At 42.3% G+C, this 27,525-nt stretch overlaps 1 protein-coding gene across 10 annotated transcripts in view; it reads right to left on the reverse strand.

Annotated features, from left to right (window-relative positions):
• Nucleotides 1-27,525, reverse strand: part of ARB2A (ARB2 cotranscriptional regulator A) — a 495,278-nt gene that overhangs the window by 37,599 nt on the left and 430,154 nt on the right. The window contains exon 11 of one of the 10 annotated variants that reach the window (XM_061622238.1): nucleotides 26,218-26,302. The exons of the other annotated variants lie outside the window; for them this stretch is intronic. Within the exon in view, the coding sequence (XP_061478222.1) occupies nucleotides 26,247-26,302 (56 nt within the window). The 3' untranslated portion in view covers nucleotides 26,218-26,246. Of the gene's footprint in view, nucleotides 1-26,217; nucleotides 26,303-27,525 lie in introns of those variants that run through there. 10 annotated transcript variants of the gene reach the window in all.

The following is a 27,525-nucleotide window of genomic DNA, read 5'->3' on the forward strand; positions in this document are numbered from 1 at the left end:
TGCTGCCAGCAAGAAGACCTTCTGATAAGAAACTGGTACAGAGATGCCTGATAGACAAAACAACATCCCAGTGAAAGGACAATATATGTGTGTAAGCTGAGATACAATTGTGTCAAAGGTGCCAGTGGAAAAGCACTGATGCAGGGTCTGAGACGCTCCTCTTTGTCTCCCTCTCAGATAGATTATGGTAATTCATGGTCTACGTGTGATTACATATTATAGGAGTTCAACAACATTTATTGAAGTTAATGTAAATTCTATTGAATAATTCCTACCTCCTGATTAGGTTTGTTGGTTAGTGTAAAAGATATTCAAATTTTAGCAAGATCTGGGTTGGTGAGATCTTTAACCCAGCAACCCAGGGGGCACAGGCAGCATACTATTGAACAAGAGATAGCAAAAAAGGCAATTTTCTTAGACACTATGCATACTGACCAGAGCATGTACATATTGCCCAGAGAATGTACAAAATACAGTTAAGATATGTATGTTCCCCAAGGCCTGTTGGAGATTATGCATAATGGTCGGAGAATGTACAAAATTCAGATGATATATGCACATTCCCTGTTGGAGATTTTGCACAACAGCCAGAGAATTTACAAAATTAAGCTGAGATACAAGCATTCCCCAAAGCCTGTTGGGAATTATGTATAATAGCTGGAGAATGTAAATAATTCAGGCGATATATGCACATTCCCCAGGCCTGTTGGAGATTATGTATAGTGCCTGGGAAATGTGTAAAATTCCCTCATAGAAAGTTAATGTGTACATTCTCCATGAGGATTGGTGAATGTGCACAACAGCCAGTTATTATGCACATTAACTGCTCAACATACATTCCCCTTAACATATGACATTGCTTTTAGATATTTTCTACGTTATTTTAAGTTGCTGTAATTCCAATGTTATCTTTGTTTTACTGTCTTTCAGTTCATTATCTCATATTAGCATTAAGCTTTGTATAATAAACCAGTGTATTTGTTTCAGTTATAAGTTTTGGGTTTGTGGTTTTGAGTCATGGATTGTGTTTTCCTCCCTGTTCCACTGGGTTGCTACTAAGCAAATAGAATTATGATTGAAAGGATCCAATGAAGGTTGATGCAGGCCAGAATTTGGCATGGTATGCATGATCCCTGATTGGATCCCATGATTAATAGGTCAGAGATTTGGGGCCTGATGAACACACAGTGCCTCCATCTTGCCAGGATTCAAATTCAGTTTATTTCCCCTCATCCGTCCCACTACTGTATCCAGGCTTATATGGCCTCTCCTGATTCCAGTGTTCTGGAGAAACAGAGCTCCTAATGACTGCTCCCAGCAACTAAGTATAGATATTAATAATAAAAATGTAAACCCACATGCCGTCATGTGGTGTGACATCAGGGGTGGGGTGAGGTAGTAAAAACAGCTGGGCAAGTGGGCAGGGTAACTAGTGGCAGTGCTGGAGGAGGCCACACAGGCTGCAGTGGCAGGGGCAATGATGGAGATGGCTGCACAGGCTTTGATGCCTGTGCCAGAGGAGGCGGCAGCAGAGGTGGAGGCCTCGCAGGCCATGGTGATGGTGGCAGAGGCTACAGTGGCACCGGAGGAGACTGTGCAGGCCACGCCGGCAGCACCAGAAGAGGCTGTGCAAGCTGGAATGGCAGTGGAGAAGCAGTGCCAGAGGCATCACAGGCCATGGCAGTGGTACTGGAGGAGGCTGCAGTGGCACCAGAGGAGGCTGTGCAGGTCATGTCAGCTGCACTTGAGGAGGAGATGGCAGAGGAAGAGGTCCTGCAGGATGTGGTGGGAACACTGGCAGCATAGGCCACAGCACTGGCACCAGAGGAGACTGCAACAGCAGTGCCAGAGGTGGCTGTGCAGTCCATAGTGGCAGCAAAGGAGGTGGTGGTGGTGGTGAGCCTGCAGGCCACAGCACTGGAAGAGGCCTTGTAGGCCACGGCAGCGGTGCCAGAGGAGGCCACAGTGGCACCAGAGGAGGCTGAGCACATCATGGTGGTTGGGAGGGCTGCTGCCTGAGTGGGTTGGAGGGTAGTGGCCCAACAGTCGAGGCAACCCCTGTGACGCCCTTCCCTGGCTCTCCCTGTCAGGTTCCTACCTGCTCGTGGTTACTGCCTGTCACTAGGCATCACCAGGGACTCCACCAGTCCGGACTGTCCTTTTTTATGGTTTCTCTCCCCGCTCTAGCACAGATCTCAATAGATCCCCCTGCTAGGCAGCACCACCAGTCACGTCCTATAACCAGTATTCCCAGAGACTCTGCCTGAGTCTCTCTATCAGGTTACCTCTGTGACTGAGTGCTTAAGCTGTCCCCAATCCCTTTGATCTTTATATATAAAGCATACGATCCTGGTTTGCTCTGAATACTTGTGGTGTTATATTCTTACCTTCACCGCTGCCACCAATTGTTACAGTTTCCCTTCAGCCTTGGTAAGCACCTTGCCCTCCCTTCTGGTCTGTATAACCCCAGCCAAGGATCAGGCCTTCGGTAAACCAAATATAGTTTTTATTAAATAACAGAGATAACAAGATTACTTTATAAAGGCACATAAGCATATGGTTTCATCTATTTCTTGTACTTGTCTTAGTATTAATCCGAACTCCACACTCTCCTCACATCCACCAACTCTCCACACAATCTCCTCTCAAAAACCCACCAAAACAACCCACTCACGTCCACCCAGATTTAACTGTCATCCTTCCATTTATACTCTCAGCCATTCTAAACACTCAGCCAATCATCCAGCATTCTACTGCCCATTTACTCCCCCCTCCTCTTTCATTCCACTTACCATGTATCTCCTATACAAACAGCACTTACCATATATACATTAATACAGGAACATCACAACCCCCAATTCCCATTCCAAAGAGCAGGTCCAGGAGGATACCGTGGTCAAAAGCCACAAAGAGATCAAGAAGCAGGAGCAAGGTCACACTCCCCTTATCCCACTCTCTGTAAAGATCATCCATCAGTGAGTCAGTCCCATGGCCAGGCCTGAACCCAGACGAGTAGATTGAAATAATCGGGCATCCAAGAGTGCTTGCACTTGTCCCACTATTACCCTCTCCATCACCTTCCACAAGAAGGGGATATTTGCAAGTGGTGGATAGATATTCCAATCAAAGGGGTCCAGGGCCAGTCTTTAGGAGTGCTGCATCATCTTTTCTTTCAAGGCAGCAGGGTCCTCTCCTTCATGCAATAAAATGTTAACCACCTCTGGACTCTACAAGTCTGCTAGATTTAATAAGCCAGGAGGGACAAGGGTTAAAAGGACACATATATAGGGTGTATAGCTGCCAGCACCTTGTCCACAACAGCTGACTGCATAAAGTGAATACCAAGGAGCAACCCATATTCAGGAAAAGAGTTCTTGATGCTAACCTTTCTTGTTCAATAGGGTTGAGGAACCCTTTTTAGTCTGAGGGCCATAGAACCTTCCAAGGGCAACATACCTGTGGTGGGCAGGGCCAGAGACAAAAGTGGGTGATGCAATGGATGCGACTCTTACTTTTGTACAATAGACAACATTCTAGCCATGCCAAGGTCAGAGGTTTCTGCTCATACTCCCCTCCCCAGAATGAGAATGCTCAACTAGATGGAGCTACAGTCTGATCCAACTGCATAGTTCTTATATTCTTGGCTTCGTATTATCAATAAGAGCATTTCAATCATTTCCTTCTGAAATATCATGGAGGGTAGGTCTAATAGCAGCCACTGGCTGTGGTAGCTAAACAGAACCTCCATGTTCAGCAGCGGTATTCCTCTGAATATCAGATTCTGGGATCAAATAACAGAGAAAGCCTATCCTACTGATTTCCTGCTTGTGAACTTCCAAAGGCATCCTCTTGTCCTTTTTGTTGTTATGTGCCTTCAAGTTGACTATGACTTATGGCGACCCTATGAATCAGCGACCTCCAATAGCATTTGTCGTGAACCGCTCAGTATCAGGTTCAAGACTATGAAACGTAGTGTCAGGGAATTAGTTCTCACAAATGAACCTAAAGTCACTCCTGGGTAATCAAGCCAGGAGATAGCGGGAATGAGCAGAAGGAGTGTTGGGACTACATCAAGATAAAAGTTTTAAAAGATTTATTGAAAGATGTCCAATTGACACAGCCAGGGGTGCTGTTGTGACTCACCAGTTGCAGAAATAGTAAAATGCAAAATTAGATATGCCCAATAGTCCTGATCTTTCATACTCACACACTCATGCAAATAGCTGATGGCCAACCAGTACTGTATTGAGGAAGACAAGACTTGAAGCAGGAGGTGTGCTTGTGACGCCCTTCCCTGGCTCTCCCTGTCAGGTTCCTACCTGCTCGTGGCTACTGCCTTTCACTAGGCACCACCAGGGACTCCACCAGTCCGGACTGTCCTTTTTTATGGTTTCTCTCTCCGCTCTAGCACAGATCTCAATAGATCCCCCTGCTAGGCAGCACCACCAGTCACGTTCTACAACCAATGTTCCCAGAGACCTTGCCTGAGTCTCTCTATCCGGTTACATTCGTGACTGCGTGCCTATGCTGTTCCCAAACCCCTTGTATCAATGCAGATAACTCATAACTCGGGGTTGCTCTGGATACTTACAATGTTATCTTCTCCTCTTCACCGCTGCCACCATTTGTTACTGTTTCCCTTCAGCCTTGGTCATTACCTTACCCTCCCTTCTGGTCTGTGAAACCCCAGCCAAGGATCAGGCCTTCGGTAAACCAAAATAGTATTTATTAAATAACATTAATAACAAGATAACTTTGATAATGATCTACAAGCTTATGGTTTCATCTATTACTGTGATATTTGACTTATTACTAATCCGAACTCCACCTCCCTCTTTCTCCACACTCTCCTGACATACACCAACTCACACCCACCTCCAAACTCCACCAAAACAACCCACTCACGTCCACCCAGATTCAACTGTCATCCTTCCATTTATACTCTCAGCCATCCAAACACTCAGCCAATCATCCAGCATTCTACTGCTCATTTACTCCCCCCTCCTCTTTCATTCCACTTACCACATATCTTCTATACAAACAGCACTCACCATATATACATTAATAGAGGAACATCACAGTGCTCCCAGTTTCAGGTGGTAGGCTGTGGTAGAAAATGTCTCACATCTACCGGTGAAGCTGGGGTATCCTTATAGTCAGATAATGTTTTGATATTCTTTTTATATCTTCACTGCATGCTGGTGTGATCCAGCAAGGTTTTTCTAATTTGTTAAGTCCACAGCTAATACATGAACATAACCAAGATAAGACTCTTGAGCTGCCATTCTAGAACAAACTTATTTACTAATGGAGTTACTATTCAATATGTTGTTTCAGAATTATGATATTTATAAATGAAATATCACCATTATCTGCAATAAGGGGAAAGATGTTAATGTCATAGCTCTGATTATTTCCCCAGCCCAGTATCATAATTTTAAGGTTGATTGGGGTAAATCACAGGCATTTAAATGCCACCCAAGATAATTTAGCTGTTAAGCTTTCACTGCTTCTATGTGGGTCAAATATACTGAAGAAATAGGTCTGGTTTTCAACAGCTGAAGTTTGCTTAATAACTCTTAACACAGGGGTAGGGAACATCAGGCCTGGGACCCTCCAGGCCTCCCTATCCAACCCTTGGGACTGTTACTGGGACCTCCCCTCCCCAGGCAATAGCCCTCACTCGGTTTCTTTGAGTGCTTTTGGTTGTCTGGAATATGTTCTTGGACTGTAATTATGTCTCTCGCTTGCCTGAATGGAGAGGTTCCCCAATGATCAGCCTGATGCCTTTGGAAACTTCATATGCCGGGCATGAAGGCAAGCAGAATCCCATATGATCTGTCTTCAGCATCTGATTCTCTGAATATGGAGGCTCCATTTAACTGCCATAGCTATAGCACTGAGATCTATGCCCCTGAATTTGCCTAACCTTTTCAAGACATCTAAGTTAGTTACCATTACATCCTTGGGCAGTAAATTACATGCTAATTAGGTTGTGTGAAGAAATAAGTTACTTTTGTCTAGCTGAACTTGCTGCCCACATAAGTCCTTTATGTGATCCATATCTGCTTCTGGTCCTGTTTAAGCCATCTAGTTACATAACAATGACTGAATTTTTAAATGTAGACCTCTATGAGGGACTTTGCAAAAATCTTTTTTTTTTAAAAAACTGAAGCATATAAGATTACTGGACAACCGCTTAAAAGAGGTTTGTTGACACACTACAAACTGGATGGTAGCCTACATAACACATTAAAAATGGGTGGTGGTGGTGGGGTGAAAGAGCCATGTTAATTTCCAGGACTTCTGCAGAAAGCTTCAGGCCACTTCAGTGCAGTTATGCACTGAAGCACAAGTGAACAGAAGCCAATAGCAGTAGTCTAGGGGTGCAATCCAAGTCACATATATGCTGGGCTAAGGGGAGGTGGATACAGCGGAACCATGACTGAGCCATCTGGGTCCCGGCTCAGCCAAGCTATGCTGGCAGAAGCTCCACCTCCCAGTGCAGCCATGGCGCAGCTGGCCCAACCTTGCTCAGCCAGCAATCCGTTGGAGGTCCAGCCCAGAATAGGGAAGCTGGCACAAGCCGTCACAAGGCTCCCCAAAGGGGCTTTCCAGGGGAGGTGCCAAGGAGCAGAGCTTGGAAAAGTTACTTTTTTGAACTACAACTCCCATCAGCCCAATCCAGTGGCCATGCTAGCTGGGGCTGATGGGAGTTGTAGTTCAAAAAAGTAACTTTTCCAAGCTCTGCCAAGGAGGTAGGATTTACACTACATCCAGGTCCCATGCGGCTCCCTTCCATGCCCCTCTGTCCCAGCAGCCGGCACACTGGGAAAAGGAAACATGAATTTTGTTTCCTTCTGCTGCACCCTGTCGGAGCAGCCAGCGTCATTCCCTCCCAGAGGCCCCTGAACGGCAGCTGGATGTGGCAGCTCCTTCCCCCAGCTTTGCCTCCACTGGTTCCACTCCTGCCGGCCTCCAATAAGATGCTCTGTAAATCGGTACAACCGCAACATGAGGAAATGTGAACACAAGCGGAGTATAATGGTTAGTGTTTGTAAGGAACTGTATAATGAGTTAATACAAAAACTGACATTCCGATAGAGGAAAGATTAGGGAAGCACAACACAGAGCTAATAAAGACTGATTTGCAAACATACACTAGTCCACGATAATTTCTACACTATAAACATAATGCATTAGATTAGGAGCATTTAGTTTTCCAATTAACATTTTCAAATGACTGAAAAAAGCCTAATAGCAGAGTTCCCATTTATCTGCTTGTTTCTGGAAAGCATTCTACATTAGTTTTCTTGTTGTTTTTGCCAAAATGACTAAGATGCTTTGCACTGATAGTTCTTAGTGATTTGATAGTTACTATTTTTGGTAGTCCATTGAGTGATTTCTAAACAAACATTAAAAATATATGCCATATGTTTCAGTTTAGTTATTATTCAAGTCTACATCTAATAAAAATCCTCTGAAAATAAGATTTTTTCTTAAGTGGAGTAAAAAAATTATTTGATCTTTAAACAATGGGATCATTCTGCTGAGCTTGAGGGAAGCCTGCCAAGGAAGAGATAACACTTATTTCAGTTTCGCTTGGTTATTTTAGTTGCCCGCAGAATGGCCTTGCTGCGGTCCTCTTTTCACAGTACTGCAGGAATGCACAACGAGCCTTAAAACAGGGGTGTGGGGTAGAAATTATAGCTCAGAAGACTTCAGGGCCTTGCACCCCCTTGAATGCACATAAACCAAAATGGGGGTTAGCCAAGTGCTTGTAACAAGACCTTCTTCCCCTTAGAGGGATCCGAAAAGGCCACAAACAGCGACTCTAAATGGTGGCACTCCAGTGTCCGATCCAAATGAAACCTCAGAGGATGGTGCACATCCAGTGAATGCCAGTGTTTTCCCTGAGTACAGTAAGGATTCAGGCAAAAAGAGGGAAGGACAACTTTCTTGGACCTATGGAAAACCAAATTCCACTTTGGGCAAAAAGGATGGGTCAGGACGCAGAACCACTTTGTTCTGATGGAAAATACACAAATGCAGTCGGCTGAGAGGGCCCTCAGTTCTGAAACCCGCCTGGCAGATGTAACAGCAACAAGGAACACAGTTTTAAAGGCAAGAATTTTGTTTATTTATTTATTATTTGATTTATATCACAGCCTTCCTCCCAGCAGGAGCGCAGAATGTTCAAGGGACAGGTGGCCATAGGTTTGAATGGGGCTCCAGTCAAGGCAGACAGAACCCAATTAAGGTTCCAGGTGGGAAACCTATGAACCACCTGAGGAGAAATGAGACACTCCTTTGATGAAACACTTATAAAGAGGAGAAGAGAGGGTTTGACCACCCATACTACATAAAATACCAATCAGTTCAGTTGCCTGCTGTTCAATAGCACTGAAACTTAAACCTCTGTCCACTCTACAAAAGAAACAATAAAAGTCAGAAACCTCCCTAGACAATGGATCCACTTTCTTCCTAGAACACTATGACAAAAAAGCCTACCATGCTGTATAATATACATTGCTCGTGGAGGCACACCTGGAAGATAGCAACATGTCCAATACCTTACCCATGAACCCCCCAGAGCAGCTCAGCGGCCAGACTGTCAGATGGAAGAGCTCCAGCCTGGGATGGACAATGGGCCCCTGAATCAACAAGTCTGGACAGACAGGAAGATGCCATGGCTGCCTCACTGACATATGGATCAGATCTGGAAACCATGGCTTCCGAAGCCAATGAGGAACAGCTAGGATCACCTCCCCTGGTTCTGGATGATCCTTTGTAGGGTCTGTTGAATTTGACTGATTGGTGGAAAGGCACAGAGAAGAGCCGATGGCAAAGCCACCTCTAATGCCACCTCCCCTGGTTCTGGATGATCCTCTGTAGGATCTGTTGAATCTGACTGATGGGGGAAAGGCACAGAGAAGACCTGATGGCAAAGCCACCTCTAATGCATCCATCCCCCAATTTACATGGCAAAGAAGGTGCAAAAACAGGCAAACAGGCAACTGAGTATTCTCTAGAACTGCAAACAGATCTGCTGCTGATCTGCCAAAGTGGTCCACTATCATACAAAACACCTGCAAATACAACTGTCACTTTGCCTCCTTTATGACAGTCTGAGTCAGCCAATCCACCATGACATTCTCCATGTCCAACACTCCAGACCCACCAGATGTTCTGCCTTCAGAGAGGGCAGACTGAGCTCCACCCAGCAAAGGAGACCGTGAGCCTTGGAGATCAGAGCTACTGACCGAGTCCCTCCCTGCATGTTCACATATGCCTTGGCAAATATGTTGTCACTGTGCACAAGCAGGTGAGAGCCTCTGACCTGCAACGCTAAGGCCTCCAAACCCAGGTGGATTGCCTTAAGTTCCAATACATTGATATTCAGCTGGGATTCCTTTGCAGTCCACATTCCTGGCATAACTGTGTAATCCAGATAGGCCTCCGAGCCATAGAAGCTCACATCCATGGTCACCACCATATTTTGTGGTTCCTTGAGATTCCTCCCTTCCGAAAGCCACCACGATAACTCCTGCTTCAGACTATAGGGAACAGAGAAGATGTCCCTTTGACAAGTAGCTATCAGGTCTTGGAATGGCAACAGCAGGAGCTGCAGATAGCGAGAATGGAACTGTGTGCAATGCATTAGATTATACACAGACAGCAGAAAGCCCTGAAGACAAGCCAAAGACACCAACGTCATCTGGACTGCTGATCCCACCTGTAGAAAAGCTGGTGATTTTCTCCACTTGCTCTGGGGTGAGGGACATCTGAAGCAGACTTGTGTTGAGCTGTACTCCCAGGTGAATGAAAGTTTGAAAGGAAACAGGGAGCACTTCCCCGCATTCACAATAAAACCCAAGCACCTAAGCCAAATCAGAGTTGTCTTGGTGTCCCTTGTGAAAGTGGCCCGTGATGCACTCTCAACCACAATGTCATCTAGATATGGATGATAAACACCCTGAGGAAGACCATCAGTAACACCAGCTGAGGAGAGGACAAAGGGCAATGCCTGATAGTGCTGAACCTGAGAAAATAACAATGGGCTTCCAGGATGGGGACATGAAGGTAAGCCTGGGAGAAATAATCCCATGGCCCTTTCTTAATGCTGCCATGATGGATCTCAGACTCTCCATCTTGAATTGCCTCTTGGCTACCCAGGTGTTTAGCCACTTGAGGTCAAGAATGGTCCTAATGTCACCATCAGATGGAATAGACTACAGATCTCCTCTACGAGGGAGGAACCCCCGGTATGGCCCAAATAACCACCACACGTGTTATGGCCTGTAGGTATTTCCCATGCTTGATGAGATCCTGAGACTGAGGGGTATGAAAGAAAAGATCATGCAGTCCGTGGGCAAACTCGAGAGAATAACTATGAGTTACTGTGCCCAATACCCACCTGTCTGAGGTCACCTCCTTCCATAAGTGGGAAAACTGTAACAAGCGAGCCCCCATGGGATCCATTGGAGAGCCATGCAGAAGGGGCCTTTTGGAAAGTCTTTTAGAATTTGGAGGAGAAGGAAGTGGAGCTTCCCCCTCTGGTGGGGGGGGGCAACCACCTTTTTGGCTCTGACCCCAATGTGGTATGTATAAGGGGAATCCCCTAGAGCAAGAAAATTGACAACAGGGATGAGAAAACTGCATCTGATGTCCCTTGTGCTCATCTTTCTTAGCAGGGGAATGGCCTTCCTCTTATCTCTTGTCTGAATCAAATGCTCTTGGCTAAGGCTCATCAAGTAACTTGGCCCTCGAAAATGGCAAACCCACAAGATTCAACTGGGATGCAGCATCTACATCCCATTGGCGGAGCCAAATGTTATGCCTAGCATCCAAAGCAGCATCTGCTGCTGGTGCAGAAGCATGAGATATCTTCTTTAGTATATTATATTATTTATTTATTTAGTGCCATCAGATGCACATCCTTAACCAATTTTGGAACAACCTCGCACCACCTCAACTCCTCTGCCCACATAAGTTCTGCCCTGGAGAACAAAGAAGCAGTGACAGATGCATCAAAGCTATGGTGCAAGGCATTCTCTACCTTTTTATCACAGGTATCCTTGGGCCCCCTTTCCCCTTCTGAAGGGATAGCTGCAGAGGAAGCCAAAGCAGCAACTGACGAATCTACAGCAGGGACTCAAAGTTTCTACATAACACTAACAGGGAAATTATAATGTCTCTTAATTCTGAAGACCATCTTCCCCTTATTGGGTTGCACCCATTCTGCCTTCCATGCATTGTCAAATACTTGTGGAAAGGGGACCAAAGTATGTTTGGATTGAACAGAAGGAAAATCCTTCTTAGCCCCAACAGAAGTGGATGCCACAGGCTCTTGAGGGGGAACCTCCTAAGCTGAGAGCTGAAGCATCTTGCATGCCTTAATTAGAAGCAGCTGAAAAAATCTGAATTAAACAGCTTGGGCTGAGTAGGAATGACTTCCAGCTCTTCACTTGACAATTCTCCTTCCTCCTGATGAGAATGAGGATTGCACAACTCAGAATTTGAACTCCTTTCTTGACCAACTACCAAAGGGGCATCATAGTGTGAAGCAACAGCCTGAAGAACATGAGGAACACTGACAGAAACCTTAGGGGGGACCTCCATAACTGTCACTGCTGATAAAGAAACAGACAAAACTGAGGCATGACGTGAACCACATCACTAGAAATCACCATCTCCCTAGACCTCTTAGCAGGAGATTCTCTGGAGAGGGAGGGAGATGTAGGGGAAGGAGATCTCATGGAAGAGGAAGATGATCTGCGAGATTTCCTTCTTCTGTGATGCTTGGAATGAGATTTGTGCTTATGCATAGAGCTGTGGCCCCAAAAGCCCCCATTCCTAGTCCCATCAAAAAGAGATGCAGGAGTGCATGCAGGACACAAATTTTGGAATACCATGATCTGAAGGAAAAGAAACAGGCTCTCCCTGCAGAGAAGCAGAACCAGCCCCTCCACTGAGCACACTTGGAGAGGGGGAGACTGTGTGATGTTGGCAAACAACACTGGGAAGGGAGACACGTGAGTCCAAGATATCCCCTACCCAGCCACATTCATGTTGGCATGATGAATTGGAGGGTAGAGAAGTAATAGTCACAGCCAGATTTTCCACCTTACTAAAAACCACAGCCAAATGAAAGGCAGAAACCACCAGAGATGCACTCCTCACAGGCAGGGTCAGACTGGAGGGCAGGACAACTTCTCTCCCTGGAGCAGTGGTTCTCAAACTTTTTTGGTTCACAGCGCACTGTAAAACATATAAAAATTTTCTGGCGCACTTCATGTACAAAATTAAAAATATATTAATATATTTTAAACTATGAATAAAAATAAACTATAGAAAACTATTACTTACCCTATACAAATGGGTTTCTTCTCATTTTTTAAAAAAACACTTTCATAATACTTTGAGACACACCTAGCCACCTCTTAGGGCGCACCAGAGTGCCTGGGCACATCCTTTCAGAATCACTGCCCTGGAGAGAGAACAAAGGAGCACAAGAGGCTCAAAGAGTTTTTTTTAATCATTTATGCAAGTCTCAGATTCTATGGCATATGCTCTTTAAAACTGTAAGAATGCTTTTCAGCAGCAACAATGACTGTTAAGATTTTATAGTCTTATTTTTTTTTAGTACATTGTAACATAGCAGGGCAGTAACAGGGCTGTAATTTTCACACTACTAATTTCAGGAGTCAAAAGACATACTTTAGAGCAAGAAGACAGAAAATGGTAGCCTATAAATAACTTAGATTTTAGTTCAATTATTGTGGTAAATAATATATATATATATATATATATATATATATATATATATATATATATATATATATATATATATATATATATATAAACAAATCTGCTTGTTACCTGTGGTATTTTTATTTTGTCATATAATTATTTCATGTACGTCTCTTCACAGATGTATAAACTATATTTTCAGGAAAATTGCCACAAAGTGTTGTTAATATGCTAAAAATGGTATATTTGTGTACTAGGTACTATAATCATAGATATAAAACATATTTGTATTCATAGATAGCTGCCAAATAATACTTTTGTTACAGTACAAACAGGTTGATATTATTAAAATGAAACACCTCTTAACTTACCTGTTTTTCAAATCCAAAGAGTCAGGATCTAATATATAGGGGCTTATGGTAAAGTTCCTTTCTTTGAGCACCACACACGCACACGTTACCATATCACAAACTGGTTTCGATTCTCCCCTCAGTTTCAAAAGTAGTTTGCCAGACAACATGACAATGTGGGAAAATGCTGTTCAAGAAACATAAGTCTAAAGTTTCCTTGGGCTCCTAGAGCTAGTTTCATGGTTGTGTGAATTCTGGTCACAGTTCAGGAAGTGTGATAATACCTACTTCAATGTTAATAGATACACAGCTATGGATTTCAACAGCCTTCTATAAATTCAATTAAATCAAGCTGCTTTCCTATTTAATAAATCATTTCCATTGTTTTCTAGTTTCACATCTGTCCATTAAGAACGCTGCTAATTTGATATTGGCAGTAAAGTATATCTAAAAACCACAGAAAGTCCAGTAAGTTTTTATAAAACTTCTTGTCAATTACCCAATTGTGATATTAAGCTCCCATTGGAAAGCACCCCAGGGTACTAAAGGCACTTTATACATAATCAACATTTATATACTCCGGGGTTCTAACTTAGCTGTGACCACCCACAGGTCTTGGAGTCTTAATGGAAAGCTTACTAAAAGTATCTGTTCAGTGTGCTACAACAATGGTGTGCAGCCATAGATTGGGCCATTTTCGTTTGGGGAGGAGGAAGATATGTATTCGTTTGGGGAGGAGGAAGATTACTACAAAAATTCCTAGATTTGTGAACAATGTGGAGAGAGTGACTAGATTATCTCTCTTTCACAATACTAATCTTGGGATATTCAATGAAATTGATGGACAGTAGATTCAGAATAGACTGAAGTAGCTATTTCTTTACACAATATATAATTAATGGAATTCATTGCATGTTGGGGAAATGACCCTAGCATGGACAGCTATAAAAATAGAAACAAATTCATGAAAGATAGGTCTATCAATTGTTATTACTTAGAGGAGCTAAATGGATCCTTCATGTTCAGAAATTGTATACCCAGTCCACTAGGGCTACCAGTCATAGCCCTCCCAATAAGAATGTCAAGGAATTTTTTTTAAAAAATCCACAAAATCTCAAAGCTACACTCTTTTGTCTCACAAACATTTTATAATTTCTTGAATTTACAGAGGCTTGTGAAGGCATTTCTGTCAGTCTCCTGTTCTTTGGCCAATCAGCTTCCTGTTCTCTGGCCAATCAGCTCTCTGCACTGCTCAACCAATCCTAATTCAGAAGTGCAGCTATTGCAAAGAGATTCCTCCCTGGACTGCCTGCTTGTCAGTCCTACTGGGAGTTTCCTACTACATCTGTTGTTATGAGGCTTATCCAGCACAGCTAGTATAGCAGATTAAGGAGGAGTCAGGCCTGAATCAGGCCTGCTTCAAGAACAATCCTATGGGGTAGCCTGGTTCTGAGCACACTGAGAGTTGTTTCCCTGAAGGCCAAATCTCTTCATAGGAAACTAGAGAAGCAATAAGAGTATTTCCTCCTTTGAAGAGCTTTTCTTTGGGTTGTGATTAGTATTTTTGTTAGAGAGACAGAGACAGCAAGCGAGTAAACAGTGAGCCTCTTTCTATAGTAAAGATTTTTTACTTAATCATTCTGCATTTATTTTTGTGAATTGGGAGGAGAAATAGATAGCTTTGTATGTGTTGCAACAAACTCTATGTTTACCATTCCCCTGCATTCACTCATTAAAAGCTGTGTGGAGCAGGGCAGGTTGATATGAGCCACTTGCAATTCCAGAATATTTTCTAGAAAAGCTGTGTGGATCTGCTTCTAACAAGCTCCTCCCTCAGCTTAAGTTCAAAATTGTCAAGAACTTGCAAGTTCCCACCGGGGTCAACTCCCAAGCCCAGGGCAATTGATCCAGGCCAGGCACAAATCTGTGCCTCCCTTACCAGAGCTCAGTTAAACCAACACCAATTCTGCAAGGTAGGTAGACTGCCATCACCCCTTAAACCTGGTCAGCCATTCTGAGCCAAGGGGAAACCAAAATGCCAGAAATAGACCTACCAAGGATTCCAAAAGACAAGAGCCAAAGATGCACTCCTTATCCTGAAGCCTTAAGGCAAAATACCCAACTATCCAGTAGTCTGTGACTAATTGGCCAAGGTGCTGGATTCAGAGCGAATTTCCCTCTGAAATGAACACACACTGGTAAATAAGAGGAAGCTTTATTAAAATAAAATGTAAGTGTAAAAATGTAATTGCAAAATAATTTCTTAAACCAAACACCCCAAGGGTTAGGTAAAATACAAAAGGCAAAGAGTAAAAAAATAACAAAGTTGTCTAGCCTAATCTATACTCACACAATATAGGTAAACCAGCAGAGTAACTTCATGGTTCCACATCTCCTCAGAGATGTATAGCCTGGATAGCAGATGGAAGATGGAATCGCATCAGGTAGCACCAAGGAACATTGGGGAACAAAGACACAGAATCAGAGTTCTATTTTTATGGGGAAAAGCCCAGCAACAGCCAGGAATTAATCAGCCAATTGGGGGCTTTCGTACCTAATGGTCACGCGCTTCTCCAACCTTCCCAGGCCTGTGGCCTTGAGGTACCAGACTGATAAGCAGGTGTTCTTGCTTACTGCTTAATTAACTCAGTTCAGCTGTGAGAACTGACAGTCTCATGGCCTCCCAGAGGCCCTAATTCAGGCAACATGTTCCCCCCACAATTCCTTGCCACAGAACCATTTCAGCTGACAACCTTACAAACCAGGCGTTCTTGACAAAAATATCTTGTATGCAGAACATGGTGGTATTATTTCTGACTTGCCACTTGGTTAGTAATTTCTAAAATGAAAAGTTTTAGAAATCTTTATGTCTGTCCGAATATGATTCCACATCCTTCCCCAAACCTGGAAGATATTCTTCCAAATCTCAGACATAACAAAAGCTGATTATAATTAGTATTGTGTGATGTACTCTGCACATGAGCAGAGATTATTACTTCACATTTTCAGGACTGAGCCATGTACTGCAAATATGTTCTACTTTGCTCTGATATGCCCTGGCTCAAATGAAATAATTTTTTGTCTATTGGTTGGAATACTTTGTTTCAAATAATGAAAAGTTAAATTGATTCTTTTCTTGGGGGGAGGAAAACTGCGTGCAACTGGAAGCAAGTGTTTCTCACTTGTTAAAAGTTTATGTATGTGTGTTTAGTTTTTTAGCATTGGATGTGTAGGTGTAATCAATACATGAATTCAAATTGAATTCATACAATTTGTATTAATTTCAAAATAAAAGATATGGAGTTAATGTTTTCTGAAAATCATACTTGGCCTTCTTACTTGGAAGCTCTTCTGTTGTCCATAGATGTGCAGAGAATTGATACATTTTTAGTGAGGAGACAGTGGCACTCTGTGTATGTGTAATGACACACTTTTCTAAATAAGAACCACAGAAGTCCTACTGTAATAAGAACACTGAAATTTTCTCTTACTTTGAATTTCTGTTTGCAGGTAACATCCTACTGGCTTAACAGGCAGGGTCTTCAGAACCTTCAAACTTCTCTCCCAGGGGAGGAGTCATCCCGCCCTCCAGACTTGAGCTGACAAAGGCAAACTCCTTGACCCCTCCAATCACCTGCTCCAACAATGCTCCAACATGGTGACCTCAGTGAGTCACTAGAAAGAAAAAACAGCAACAGCACAAAACAAAGAAGAAACAGAAAAAAACAGGAACAAACCATCATATGGAATATGTAGGATGGTGGCAGAAGCTCTAAATCCTCCCCCAGTCCAGAAGGTAGCTGCAGAGGAAGTAGAGGTAGGCGGAATGTGCTCCATCACTACCTGCAAACAGAAATTCATGGTAAGAAAAAATAGCTGTTTTTGCCAGATAGGTATGTAACAGAGGAGTACTCAGACCACCCAGGCAGACTTCCTCTCCTTGATCTACTGGCACAGTCCCCTCTGGAGGACCTGCCTTCCAAAAACTGCATCTGCTGATGAAAGTGAGTCTATTTTGTAGTGCTTCACAAATGTATGTGGTGATGCCCAGATGGCTGTCCTGCAAATCTCCAAAATAGGGAATCCACCCTTACAGGTGGCTGAAGCTGCCGCCTCCCTCAGAGAATGTGCCATTATTTCTGATGGGGGTTGTCCCCCAAAGTATTATACACATGGAAATTACCTCCCTCAATCAACAGGAAATCGATGAAGTGGAAACTTTCTACCCTTTCAAGGAACCAGTGAAGGCCACAAAAAGCAATTCCAATCTCCTGAATTCCAAATTACAATCAAGATAGAAATGCAGCACCATCTGGACATCCAGAGAATGCCATCCTTTGCACTGAAGCAATGTGACCAAAAACACCAACTTGAAAGTTAAAAGATTCAATGAACAAGTAGCCATGGGTTCAAAAAAAGTGCCGGTTAGAACAGAAAGCACCCAATTAGGTGAAAATCTATGAACCAGCCATGGAGATATCAAGACTACCTCTTTTAAAAAAAAACTGTACATTGGGTGAGAAGACAAATGAGGACGACCAAGGCTGGACAAATGCTACTGATGGCCACTGCCTGACAATTGATAGTGGCAGTACTAAGCACCTTATTAAAACTCTCTTGCAGAAAACCTTAAAAATCCTGTATATTCTTGGACAGTGGATTCACCGTGGTCTTGGAGCACCAAGACAGGAAAGCCTTCCAAGTAGAATAATACACGCTGTTAGTCGAGGCTCACCTTGAGGCCAACAAAGTCTCAAGAACCTTGCTAGAGAAATCTATATCCCTTAGCCAGATGTGCTCAGCCTCCAAGGTGTCAGGAAGAACAGCTTTGGCCAGGGATGGGTGACAGGACCCTGATTCAGAAGATCCTGCAGAACCGGCAGCCACCATGACTCCCAAACAGACAAGTTCCCCAGGTCTGGGAACCGTGGCTCCCCTGGCAAAATGGGACCACCAGAATCACTTCTGCATGGAGGACCCGAATCCTTGGACAGCTCATTGAGTCAGGACAAATGGAGGAAAAGCATACAGAAAGCCTGACGGCCAATCCTTCCTAAAGGCATCCATGCTGCTGGCCTGAGGACAAGGAGAAAAGAGAAAACTACGTGCCCACATGAGCATTCTCAGGACTCACAAATAGATCTGCCACTGGAATACCTCAAACCATTGTCAGCCAATGCAACACTCAGTTCCCCTTTTGCTTCCTGTATAGCTGTCTGGCTCAACCAATTGGCATTCAGGTTCTGAGGCTGCATCAAGTGTTTGGCCTTCATAAAATCATAGAACAGTAGAGTTGGAAGGGGCCTATAAGGCCATCAAGTCTGCCCTCCTCTGAACCTGTTCCAGTTTGTCTGCATCCTTCTTGAAGTGTGGAGACCAGAACTGGATCCAGTATTCAAGATGAGGCCTAACCAGTGCTGAACAGAGGGGAACTAATACTTCACACGATTTGGAAACTATACTTCTATTAATGCAGCCTAATATAGCATTTGCCTTTTTTGCAGCCACATCACACTGTTAGCTCATATTTAGCTTGTGATCAACGACAATTCCATGATCCTTCTCACATGTCGTATTGCTGAGCCAAGTATCCCCCATCTTATAACTGTGCATTTGGTTTCTTTTTCCTAAGTGTAGAACTTTGCATTTATCCCTGTTGAATTTCATTCTGTTGTTTTCAGCCCAATGCTCCAGCCTATCAAAGTCCCTTTGAATTTTGTTTCTGTCTTCCACGGTATTAGCTATGCCCCCCAATTTTGTATCATCTGCAAATTTGATAAGCATGCTCTGTACCTCCTCATCCAAGTCGTTAATAAAAATGTTGAAGAGCACTGGACCCAGGACCGAGCCCTGTGGTACCCCACTCGTTACTTCCACCAAGTTTGAGAAGGAACCATTGATAAGCACTCTTTGAGTACGATTCTGGAGCCAACCGTGAACCCACCTGATAGTTGTTCCATCCAGCCCACATTAAGCTAGTTTGCTAATCAGAATATCATGGGGCACTTTGTCAAAAGCTTTGCTGAAGTCGAGATATATTATGTCCACAGCATTCCCACAGTCTACAAGGGAGGTTACCCGATCAAAAAATGAGATAAGATTAGTTTGGCAGAATTTGTTCTTCATAAATCCATGTTGGGTCCTAGTAATCACTGCATTGTTTTCAAAGTGCTTGCAGATTGACTGCTTTATAATCTGCTCCAGAGTTTTTCCAGGGATTGATGTTAGGCTGACTGGTCTGTAGTTCTCTGGTTCCTCCTTTTTGCCCTTTTTGAAGATAGGGACAACATTAGCTCTCCTCCAGTCATCTGGCACTTCACCAGTCCTCCACGATTTCACAAAGATAATAGACAGCGGTTCTGAGAGTTCTTCATCCAGTCCCTTCAATACTATAGGATGCAGTTTATTGGGCCCTGCTGATTTGAACTCGTTCAAAGTGATTAGGTATTCCTTGACCGTTTGTCTGTCAAGCTCAAGCTCCAATCCTGCCCTTCTACTTTATGTTTCTCAGGAGGGTCATAGACCCTTTTTTGGGAAAAGACTGAGCCAAAGTAGGAATTGAGCACTTCTGCCTTTTCTTTGTCATCTGTTATATTTGCCATCCTCATGGAGTAGCTGTGCCACCATTTCTTTTCTCTGTCTTTTACTATGGATGTATCTAAAGGAAGCTTTTTTGTTGCTTTTAGCATCCCTTGCTAACCTCAGCTCATTCTCAGCTTTAGCCTTCCTGACACCATCCCTACAATTCTGTGATACCTGCCTGTACTCTTCCTTTGTGGCCTGGCCTTCTTTCCACTTCCTGTATGTGTCCTCTTTTGTTTTCAGGTCACCTCTAAGCTTTTTGTGAAGCCACATTGGTTGCTTCTGCTGTTTCTCCCCCTTTTTTCCTTGTTGGAATTACTTGCCATTGCGCTCTTAGAATTTCCTTTTTTAGAAACTCCCACCCATCTTGGACTCCTTTTCTCATTAGGGTGGCTTGCCATGGAACCATACTTACAATTGTTCTGAGTTTATTGAAATTAGCTTTCCTGAAGTCCAGGGTGCGCATATGACTACTCTCAGCTTTTGCTTCTGTTAAAATCAAGAATTCAAGTATGGTGTGGTCACTTTCCCCCAGAGGTCCCGTAACTGCCACTTCATCCACCAAATCATCTCTATTGGTTGGAATCAAATCCAGGATAGCTGATCCTCTGGTGCTTCCTCCACTTGCTGTAGGAGAAAGTTATCTCCAACACAAGTTAGAAATTTCTTGGAGGGGCCGTGTTTGGCAGAATTTGTCTCCCAACAGATATCGGGATAATTGAAGTCCCCCATTACTACTACATCATGACTCCTCGATACATCGGCAATTTGCTTTTCAAAAGTTACATTCTCATCTTCTCCTTGATTGGGTGGTGGGTAGTAGACTCCAAGCACCACATTCCTTTCATTACTTGCCCCATTAATTTTAATCCAGATACTCTTGGTGGAGCTACCAAGCTCATCTTCCTGAATTTCTGTGCAGGGATATATATTTTTAACATATAGCACGACTCCGCCTCCCTGTTTATACCTTCTGTTCTTTTTGAACAAGTTATATCCTTCAATTGCTGTATTCCAGTCATGGGAGTCATCCCACCAAGTTTTAGTTATGCCTATCAAATCATCATTGTCCTCCTGTATTAAGAGTTCAAGGTCGTCCTGCTTATTTCCCATGCTCTGTGCATTAGTATACAGACATCGAAGACCATGTGATTTATGGCTTGGCTTCCTTACTACTTTTTTCTGAGGACTGTTACTGGGCCCTATTAGAGCCAATCTCTTTGGTCCCACTACTGTGCATAAGCTTCATCAGTCGTTACCACCAAGTTTACGTCTCCCTAACCTTAGGATTCAGTTTAAAGCCCTCCTGATGAACTTCTCCATGCTGTGGCCAAATACATTCTTCCCAGTCCTTGTGAGATGCAACCCATCACTTGTCAGCAATCCATCTTCCAGGAAGCATAGCCTGTGGTTCCTAAATCCAAATCTCTTACGTCGGCACCTTCTTCGTAGCCATTCATTCACACGGAGTATTTCCCTTTCCCTTTCTACTCCTCTTCTAAGTACTGGAAGGATGGATGAAAAAACTATCTGGGCTCCAAAGTCCTTGAGTTTCCTTCCCAGCGCTTCATAGTCTGTGTTCTGCACAGCAGTTACCAATTAGGGAACATAAACAGGTCCCCCCTGCTTGTGCACATAAGCTTGGCTACCATGTTATTGGTGCATATCAAGAGATGAACACCCTCTATCTCCAAAGCAAAGGCCCTCAATCCCACGCAAATGGCCCTGAGTTCCAGACCATTGATACTCAACCACAACGCCTCCAGTAATCATGCTTTCTGAACCACCTGGTGATCAACGTGGGCCCCCCATCCATAGAGGCTTACATCCATTTTAATGACCACCCAGAATGGGTCCTCTAGACTGATGCCTTCCATGAGGCAGCGAGGAGCTAACCACCAGTGGAGTTCGGCCTTCACCAAAGGCACTCACTGACAGAAAAGTATCTGCAATTGGAAAGGCAGGAAGAGATATTGAAGTCTCTGAATGATAGCTGGCCCAAAGTATCGTGTGATAACCAGCCACCATCAGATACTGTAGACACACCAGGCTCATCAGGCATGATCTGTTTGCTGCAAGCACCTGCGACAGGAGAATCTGCATCCTTACTACCTGTTCTGCAGTAAGCTTCATGCAGAATTGAGCCATGTCAATGATGAGCCAAGATCCACTCATGGATTGGCTGATAAGTACCAGGGAAGGACAAGGATAAAACAAATGCCCAACTGGATGACACTTGGGTCTGGAGGTTTTATGCCAATGAATTGTGCCTGATGGATTGCCTTTCTCACACCATTGAGCAATAACAACAGTAGTGTTAACGTATACTCATAAATCACTGACTTCAGTGCTTTCATTTATCAGCACTTTGGATAATATTATACAACATGTTTTCCAAATGCCAGAGCAAGTATTGCACCACAAAACATTAGTGCAGGAATTACTGTCATCTGTAGAAAGTACTTTGTCTTCCTGCACCAGTGACTGTGTTGAGGCCTTCCTGAAGAACCAAGTGACCTTCCTTCCCAGGGAGCTTCACACCCACCTCTCTCTTCTGCCAAATACGAACCTTTCACATAAGAAAATAAGTTTTCAATCTCACACAGTGTGGAATTTTTCTTCTAAAGAAACTAGTTAGATATTTAAAATGCCAAATAACAGGGTATCAAGGGAATGAAATCAATGTCAAACTATCAATGCTAATATAATTTCAAAAGGCAAGTTTAAAAATACTGCAAGCAAAACAGTTTTAAATGACAATAATACATCCAATATCAAATAGCACTTGGAAAAGGATTAGAAAGTTATTATGAAGGAAGAAATAAAACTAATGTGAAACAATTTTAACAGTCTGGATTTAAAATATAGGGTTTTTGTGATAATGTGACAAATATATGCAGATATGTTAATAATACTCTTTCTAGATATGACCTTGGTACCAGCCATTCAATGGCAGGTTGGTTCCAAATGTCTGAACTGAAGCTGACCTGATGGATCAAATCCTGTGGGTGTTGAATTTCCATTTCACAAGCTTAGTATCCTATCTCATTTATGATCAACCTTGTGTGACTAAGAGACAGTTGTAGCTTAACAACTTTACTTTAGCGTGGATAACTGGGGCTCTGAAAACCGCATTATAAATTGTACTTACAACACAGCTGCTAATAGCCTTAATGATTCTTGATTATGTTTCAATGAAAGGCAACCAAGTAACAGGCTACAGATCTTATAGATCAAACAACTTTTTCTGCAGCCTCTACGTAGACTGCAGCTGCTACCTACTTCTTATGCAATCACAAACATAACTGTAGAATATACAATTGTACAATAAATATCTTAACTAATAGAACACGATTCTGGCATATTTAAAGTAGCTTAGCATGATTTAGTAGTCATATTAACAACATTTAAGGACAACAAGATTCTGAAAACATAATGAAACCACTTATTATTGGTAAAAAATGTAGAGGGTGATTTGGTAGCGCAGATAATGAAATAAACAAATAATGTGTTATCAAGGAGTAGATATTCTTATCAAATGGATCTATATGAATTTTTATACATTACTCATGAAGAAGGTCACTACTTATAGTATAAGTAGGCATGATGTGGATTTTGTTCAAATGTTCCCAAAGAATCTTGCTTGCTGAATGTTATTTTAACTCTATAAACTGCAAGTAAATAATGATAAGACATCCTAGCCTGTCTGATAATCTTTGACAACAATTCTAACAGTGTCATTGTGCCCACTGGAGAAACCTGCATGTACTAAGCCCTGACCCACCGAGCCTTTTATCTGCATGTGTACTCTCCACAGGCCAAGCAAATAAAGGCCAACTGATAATTTACACATGAATGAACTTTCTCTGCAGAGTAGGCACCAGAGACTTTTCTTTTCTCTGTTACTGAGAGACAAGCAGCCAGGTCTGAGCTTGTCTCACCAGAAATCATACAAGTGAAACAGTGATATGTTCGAAAATGGCAGATCAGCAAAGGAAAGCTGTTCTGAATGCCTGATAAAAATGGCAGCCACAAAGGACTAAAAGAATATTTAGCCTGAAATGGGGCTGATAGTAACAATGGGTCTTTATCCTATTCCAAACAGGTAGTGCCTTACAAACTGAAATGGAGATACAATCCTGATAGAAGATTACACAAGATACTTCAATGGCTATCTCTAAAGAATTTAACCTGCATTTTAATGAAGTATGAACCCTAGGTTCCTTTATATCTATCAATCATTATCAATGCATCTAATTCCCCTTCCATGGCTTAAATAAACAAGCATGTGTCACCAAGTAGCATATGGCTATTTATTTGGAGTTTGAATTCACTTCATCCCAAAGGCTCAATACCAGTTACAATAAATCAGTATAAATCAGTAATGATTTTTGACAATATATGTTTATTACTAGGCATTTAACTTTAAAAATGTTTTTAAAAAAACAAGATAAAACAAGAAAACTATTAAGATGACGTAGTTTAACCTGAGGATTTATAACATATAGCTATACAAGGCTGTTCACTACCCCAAATTGTCCCTCTACAGGTTTCCATAAGAAGCTGGTGGCCTTATGTTTGCATTACTACTGTTCACATATGTGGTAAATCAGTACCAGACTGAATAGAACTAGTGCACTGCAGTCATTCCTTTGGATAAGCGAAGCTGATGTGCTGTGTTTTTCATAATGATTCTATGATTCTAAAAGTCCACTGACAATGCTCTTGAAGACTTCCATACCATCGTGATTTCCATCCATGTTGCCACAAGCATGAAGGGAGCCAGTTTTTTTATATAACAAAGTCTTATTGGCACCATCATAGATTAAAAGTTATGATAACTTGGAATCCAATTTATTGATACCAACGTAGACAGCAACACTAACTTAGAATCCAAAGAAATAGTGTGTCCAGTGATCTTATTTAAGGATTTGCATATGACATATACACTATTTTCCAAATTCAGCCACCAGATTGCACTGCAACTATGTTTTGCTGCAACCCCCCCACACCTTTGTTCTTACAATCTCTTTAGCATTTAGACTGAATAGTTCTGACTATATTAGAAAGCTTAAGTGGTGTGAGGCACTATCTATGCAAATGTTTAATAAGTTCTTAAACTGGATCAGCACCGACTTCAGTGATTTAGTGTACCAGATTGCTGATAAATTCAAAGGCAATATTACAACCCATGTCCCATTCCCAGACTATTTTGTTCCTAGCAGAATTTTCCAAGAGGATCTGATAGACATGAGATATTAACCTTTTAGATTTATTAGATACAGACATAGCCAAACTTTCAAAATCTGAAGGCAGCCTGGTAACCTGTTCCCTTACAGCTGGATTGTGGACAAAACGTAAGATGTGATGGATTTTGTAGCTGGCTAACCTGACTTTCTGAAGCCTGTCTTGGATTGATTCACTCAAGATTGGATATTTTGATACATAAACATGCTTATTCTATATAGACCACATGCTTTCTAACTCTGACAGTACTTAGGGTCAGCAAGGGACAGCTTATGTATAAGAAAAGAGAGTAGAGATTCTAGCCAGCCCGTCCACCTCTTCCATATCTTGAAGGTCACCCCCACGAAAGAGTATTGAGAATGACTTAGGCTGCAGAGGGCACTTGGTGAGAATGACGTCCCTCACACTAATGGAGCCATTCATACATCTAGTTCCATGGAGACTCGAGGCTTATTTTGTGTTTTGCATTATAAAAAGGAGATAACTTAGTCAGAATGCCTCATAGTAGCAACATACATTAGGTATGCCTAACCCACCTTTGCTAACACATTTGCTAACATTTTTGTACATTTTCCAAGATCCTTGACCTCTTGCCCTGGTGTATAAAGGTTCAGCATTTTTGCCACCCAGAGAGGACTATAGCATCTCCAAAAAAAAAAAAAAAAAGCGTTAAGATTGAGACTTTTTTTAATGAAGTGACTAACAAATTTAATAAATAATAATTAAAACAATTTTATATAAGATATGAGCCACATCCAGGATAAAGAGAACTTTTTTCCCTGCGCACTAGGTCTTGTTTAATTTAAGAGCAGGGTTAAAATGCAATTTCTTGAGGAGAACTAGGTTCTTGGGTATGCGTGATACTTTTTTGTGAACAAACAGAAAAGCCAGAATGCATGTTGATGGGCTGATGGATCTCAGAGCTTGTGTTGAGACATGGGATCTCAAAATAAAGTCTGATCTCAGATTTGGAGTAGTAAATCAAGCCCATTCACCAAGCCAAACTCAAAGATGGCTACTATTATCTTTGGCAGCACAGCTTCTGGGTCTGACAAGCACAACACAATTCATCTGCAAATAAATTAATTATATGGCACACTGCATTGGTATTCCTAGTAATAAATATTGCTGGAAATACATAGCATCTCAAGATACACTCCTCTGCCAGATCTCCAAAAGCTAAAGTATTCACTAAACCATTTTTTCCCCAAAATGTCAGCTTACCTGTGACACAAACTCATCCAAACAGAACAGATTTATAGAAGATATTAAAGCTTACCTTTTGGTAATATTGAAGGGGAAGAAGTTCCTGAACTAAGTAGCAGCCGCTGAGAATTCTTCTGTAAATGCCCTCAATCCATTATCTTGTGCTAAATCGGTGTTAAAAGAGTGAGTGGTAGTGGACAAAACAAGACTATGTAAGATCCCATCTTATATGAGTGCCAAGTCTTAAAGCTGCACACAAATACTTCTGAGTCAATGGTATCAAATGTCTTAGAAAGAAATAATAAGATCAGTAGGTTACAGTGTTCTGACTGATTCCAGGAATGTATTTTGAGGGCCACTTCATACATGGCATTTACACATATGCAGCATACACTATCAAGTGTGAATTTTATTTAAGTGCCATTTTGCCAGATGTAAGCTTGGAAAAACCTGTCTAGTACCAGGTTCCCAATGAGTACACACAGAGAAAAGACACTTACATAATCTTCACATGATAATGTACAGCAGCGTAGATTGATTTCTCTCTCACTCCCTATGTCACGGTATACCCTTTATAGGAAAATGTGTGTGAAACCTCAGCTTAGAAGAAATTTAGTTTCTGGAAATAACCTTGCAGTATTTTAACTGAGCAGAATAGCCTTGAGTTTGCAGAGGAAGAAAAATGAAAAGGACTGCTTCTCTGAAGACAAAGAACACTCAGAGTGTTGGAAGTGGGGCAAGAGCAACTCATGTTTTGTTCTTTTTGTTTGTGCTCCAGAAAGGAGATAGAGCTAGGGTCCTCCAGATGGATAGGCTTGATTACCTTTACCTGTGATGCTCTGACTGACTTCCTTCTGTCGCTAGACAGTGATGTCTTTAGGGAAGCTTACCTGCTCCTCCTCCTCCTGCCCTTTCCACTTCTTCCTTCTCCGACCGGGAGAGAGGAGACATCCCTTTGTCTCTGCTCTCTGTCCAAGCCATGAGGCTAACTCCTACACCTGGGTGTTATGCCTCCAACTTAGTTAGTTAGTTAGAACTAGGTTTGCCTTTCTATCTACTATGTATTTCTATAAATAAAGTAGCTTTTCTTATTTTACTAAGTCTCCAGTCTCAGTGATGCTGAAGCAGGATAAAAGCCTGCTTTCTTATGTAAATGCACGCACACGCTGGCACACTCGCATTTCAACATCTGCTGTTACTCTGCTGCTGTGGTGTTGCTTTAAACTAAATTAAGCACACAAATTACACGCAGTCAACACAGAGTAGATCACTTTACCATGGCATTTGGCACAGTGACCACACCACACTGACTATCCAAATAGTGATGATAGCAAAATAAAATAAGAAAAAAATTGAGTATTTATATAGCATATGAGACAATGAAGTC

Source organism: Rhineura floridana, chromosome 1, assembly GCF_030035675.1.
Source record: "Rhineura floridana isolate rRhiFlo1 chromosome 1, rRhiFlo1.hap2, whole genome shotgun sequence".
Lineage (NCBI taxonomy): Eukaryota > Metazoa > Chordata > Lepidosauria > Squamata > Rhineuridae > Rhineura > Rhineura floridana.